The sequence below is a fragment of the Erythranthe guttata genome, chromosome 11 (assembly GCF_056151865.1).
Source record: "Erythranthe guttata isolate IM_541 chromosome 11, IM_541, whole genome shotgun sequence".
Classification (NCBI taxonomy): Eukaryota; Viridiplantae; Streptophyta; class Magnoliopsida; order Lamiales; family Phrymaceae; genus Erythranthe; species Erythranthe guttata.
The window spans coordinates 12,655,428-12,659,939 of record NC_142543.1 but is presented as its reverse complement, the minus strand read 5'-3'; the positions used below and the strand labels follow the sequence as shown (position 1 = coordinate 12,659,939).

Below are 4,512 nucleotides of genomic sequence, written 5' to 3'. Positions count from 1 at the left end.
TTTATTAAATCTTATTAGCTCATCGGAAGTTTTAGGTTATGATCGTTTGTGATTCCTACAACTATGTTCTCTATGTATGTGGAAACGCATATTGATCCTAAGAGAGACATACGATCATCATCGTACTTAATTACAATCATTCATCTCATGAATTAATTAATTAATACGATTAATTGCAAATATAATTAACGGACTCCCTTCATTCATAAATCAATCAAATAAGAATGAAGTCCATTAATTATTTGCCATTTAATTTGTGTTCCATTAATTAAACTAATTTAACGATTAAATTAAATAATTAATCCAACACTATTCTTTGAATTCAAATTAAATTAATGGATGAATTATCTAATTGGGTTTAATTGATAAATAATTTCAAAAATTAAAAATCAATTAATTTTAATATTAATATCTGAAAATCAATAAATTTTTTAATTTTTTTTTTATTTTTTTTTGTGTGCGCTGACCGGACCGGTCAGACCGGTCCGCCGGACCGGTTCGGTCAGCTGAAAACCGACAGCAGCAGCAGAAAAATCCGAGTTTAAAAAATAAATAAAATTTTATATTTTCTGAAATGTTCAAAATATTTAATTAATATTAAACCACCCAATTGGATAACACCAATAATTCAACAATTCAACAAATCGAAGCATGCTTTCGAAAGCGATAAACACGTTGACAAATAAACGATTAACCCGTGGCACTGATACCAGTGTTGGGGATCGTGCATGTATACGCAGCGGAATTTAAAAATTTTAAGATCGAACTAGTTTCGATTACATGCATAAACTAATCACATAGTCAACGTACCTTAACGCTTCCGGCATACATATGGTAATTATCGATTTTATTAAAAACATGTAAAACCGAAAATTATAAAACATGCTTGTTCATCATACAATAAAATCGAAACACGTAATCACATATTACTCATGCTCATAAATTGAAATTCATACAAATATCACTAGGCCAAAACACAACACTGGCGACGAAATATTGCGACGAAAAAGGGGCATTGGCGACGAAATTTCAACCCTTGCGACGAAAAATAAAACGTCGCAAATGCTTCAAAAAAGAGTCGCCAAACGGCCCGTCGCAAGGTGTGCGACGGAATTTTATTTTAGTCGCAAAAAGTTGCGACGCTTTCATGTTTCGTCGCAACAAATCGTTTCTGCCAATTTATTTTTTTAGCTTCGAAATTTGACAATCGTCGCAAATCTCCTAATCATCTTGCGACGTTTGTGCAAAAAACGTCGCAATTGTTTTGTACAAATATGCGACGAAAATAGTATTCGTCGCAAAAATTTATCCACTCATTTGAAACGTTTTTACAAAAACGTCGCTAGATTTTTTTTTCTTTGGCACTACATATTAAATGATAAATTAACCTGTAATAGATTTTCAGTTCTTTATCTTTACAATAATTAATTACCAATTTTAATAATTCGAAATTAACTATTGGGTCAAATAACACATCACATTAAAATTTATTCCATCACATTAAAATCAAAATAGTATGTGAAATACACTAACACTAGAACAAATTTGAAAGTACATTAAAACTTAAAAAATATTTAAGCATAGCAAAAAAAGATTTGATCCATACTTTCTTCATTGTTCATTAGATGTGGTTTGATATGGTGAAATACTTGACTTTGTCGTTTCAAATGCTGGATCAAGGAGTTGAATGTTTTGCTGAAGTTATCCACTTGATCCTAATAAGCTCTTTCCATCCGTGCCTGAAAAAAATGTATGCGTACATAAGCGTGACATAAATACAAATAAGCACAAGCTAAACAAAAAATATAGCACCATAACGACTAAAGCATGAAGACACAAAAAGTGTTTATGCTAATACAAAACACCCAACCGATCTTGCAACATATAAAACAAAAGTTTCAACATATAAGTATATAACGAAAAAAATTTCCCAACACTACGCAATATATACCAAACACTTTATACAATATATACCGAACATTATAAGGTGGCGCAATATACCAAATAATATATCTCAAATACCACGGACTCAACCTGCATAACTATATAAACCCTGCGAAGTAAAGTGACAAGCCAGCCCCACCTCATCCCCCTAATGTCTAAGATAGCATATGACACAATCATTGCTCTCTTGTAATATGGCAGCATAGATACAACACGTAGAAATGATATCCTCAATGAAAGCCAAGAGCAACAAATTGAGTTCATAAAATATAAATTATACGAAAACTACTAAATTAACCCATGTCGCAAACCAATCATATTAGTTTTTTTTTAAATGCACATAATATGAACTCAACCAACAATACAGAACAAGGCATACAAATAACCAAACTAAATCGTCTCAGATCGTATAATAATCAATATATCCCAACAAATTTCTAGAACAATTCACACAATAAGATGGCATTTAAACATATAGTAGACGTAAGCTGATATCGGGACATATATATATATATATATATATATATATATACATTATACATACTTACATACATAATAATGCATCAAGAATAAACACTACAGCAATATCAGTCTGCAGACACAACACATTAACAGTGAACATAAAAAAAAGCATACGAAATCAAAACGATACCTTAGTGATCAGCTTCCTCTTCTTGTCGAGCTTCTCCTGCTTAGCCTTGACCCTCTGCGCCTCAGCCAATAGAGCCATCCTCTTGGCAGCCTTAGCATACGGGTTGAGCTTCAACATCACGTTGATATTCTTCAATGGGTTCTTCTTCAGCTGAGCTCTCTTGATATCCTTCTTAATAGCCATTGGATCACCCTTAGCAGAATCAGCTTCTTCATCTTTTTCACCATCTCGCTCCTCAGCAAGTTTCTTCCTGTGCAATTCTTCAGCTTCGAGCATTGCTGCTTTCTGCTCCGACTGAAGCCTCTGAATCTCCTGTTCTAGCTGCTGCCTTTCGAACCACGTGTCAGCATCCGCCCAAACTGACATTTTTTTTCAACCAAACGTAAATGTCAGAAATTCAATCAATTGTATTAAGATGGTGATTAACGAACAGCCGTTAGTAATAAGCAGGTCTTTTTTAGCTTAATGATGGAATAAATTGCAACCAATCCTAGAAGAAAACAAACATCAAACAAACGAAAACCATGTTATATAGCCCATTACAAGTATAACACTTCCCGTTTATCCTAAAATCAAAGAAAAATGCATAAACAATTTAAGCAACTCAAATCATGGAGACCCTAGTTCATACATCAAGGCACAGAACACCTAACAAATTGAAGAAACCAAAAACACATCGAAAACTAAACCAATAAAGCAAGCTCTACCAGAAATGCCTTGTTAATCAAAGCTTTTAAGCAAGTGTTAGGGTTCCAAATATTTAACTGACAAACAAATTATTTTTTGCCCCCCAATTTGTTACATCCAATAAATTGCATCAATAATTGATTGTTTAAAGCTCCAACCCTAACTATACATTAGGCATTCCAACAAGTAATGGTCAGTCGAATGATTTAATGTTTTCTTTTATGAAATTAACCTAAAAAAGAAGAGAAGAAGAATAAGAAAGCAATTGAATTAGGCTTACTGGGTTGTGCTGCCCAGCCGACTTCTCCACCCTTAATTTTCTCCGGCAGCGCATAATTAACGGTGAGTACACGGCCGTAAAGCTCGGCTCCGTCCATGTTGTCCATTGCGGCGGCGGCGTCCTCTCTTTCGAGGAAGGTGACGAATCAGAGGGAGGAGAGCATTCACGGAGAGATAGTTCCGCGGGAAAAAGAACAAAGGGGCGATGGCTATGTCCAGGGAGAAGACAATCGAGGCGACGACAACCTGATATAATCATGGCGGCGAATCGTGGAGCCGAAGGGACGGCGAATCGTGGCGGCAAAGCAACGGCGGCGAAGGGGCGGCGAACCGTGGAGGCGAAGGGGCGGCGAACCGTGGATGCGAAGGGGCGGCAAACCGTGGAGGCAAAGGGACGGCTAAGAGACGGCGAATCATAGGGGCGAAGTGCACCGGTGAAGTGTGGGGGCGAAGTGTGGCGGCAAAGAGAAAATCAATGAGGGAGAGAAAAGAGCAGGGAGATTAAATTAGGGCTTTGCTTTTAATAGTACTTGAGAATAAATATACATCTAACTATTACGACGAATTCAATAACTAATCGTCGCAATAGAGAACCTATTAAACTTTGTCAAACTCGTGTGCGACTATTTTGCAAAATTCATCGCATTAATTTGTTATATTTTATAAACCAAAGCATATTGCGACGAAAACTACCTATTCGTCGCAAGCATAATTTTTTTTAAATAAATATTATTAGAATAATGCGACGAATCATTTATAATCGTCGTAGAACGCGAGGAAATTTATTTTTTCACCAAATTTCGCGACGATTACTACATAATTGTCGCAAAGATTAAAAAAAAAAATATTAAAAAAAAAACATTTTACTTGTTTGCTACGAAAATCATGATTTGGTCGCAAGAATTTTCTTTTTAAGGGGAGGTTATTTGTGTTGCGACGAATGGTGGCAA

The 4,512-nt window shown here is 35.4% G+C and overlaps 1 protein-coding gene across 1 annotated transcript; it reads right to left on the bottom strand.

Annotated features, from left to right (window-relative positions):
- Positions 1–1,480: 1,480 nt before the first annotated feature.
- On the bottom strand, positions 1,481–4,039 carry LOC105958416 (uncharacterized). Its single transcript, XM_012982430.2, has 3 exons — positions 3,564–4,039; positions 2,597–2,955; positions 1,481–1,739 (listed from the first exon to the last, which is right to left on the bottom strand). Exons 1-3 carry the CDS (start codon positions 3,667–3,669, stop codon positions 1,716–1,718), a joined length of 489 nt encoding a protein of 162 aa, XP_012837884.2. The 5' UTR covers positions 3,670–4,039; the 3' UTR covers positions 1,481–1,715.
- Between the last annotated feature and the right edge of the window lie 473 nt (positions 4,040–4,512).

Coding starts and splice junctions, on each gene's coding strand:
- LOC105958416 (XM_012982430.2), bottom strand. CDS start 3,669: ATGGACAACATGGACGGAGCCGAGCTTTACGGCCGTGTACTCACCGTT. Junction 2,956..3,563: donor CGGCTGGGCAGCACAACCCA/GTAAGCCTAATT, acceptor AAAAAATGTCAG/TTTGGGCGGATGCTGACACG. Junction 1,740..2,596: donor AGAGGAAGCTGATCACTAAG/GTATCGTTTTGA, acceptor CATTTTTTTCAG/GCACGGATGGAAAGAGCTTA.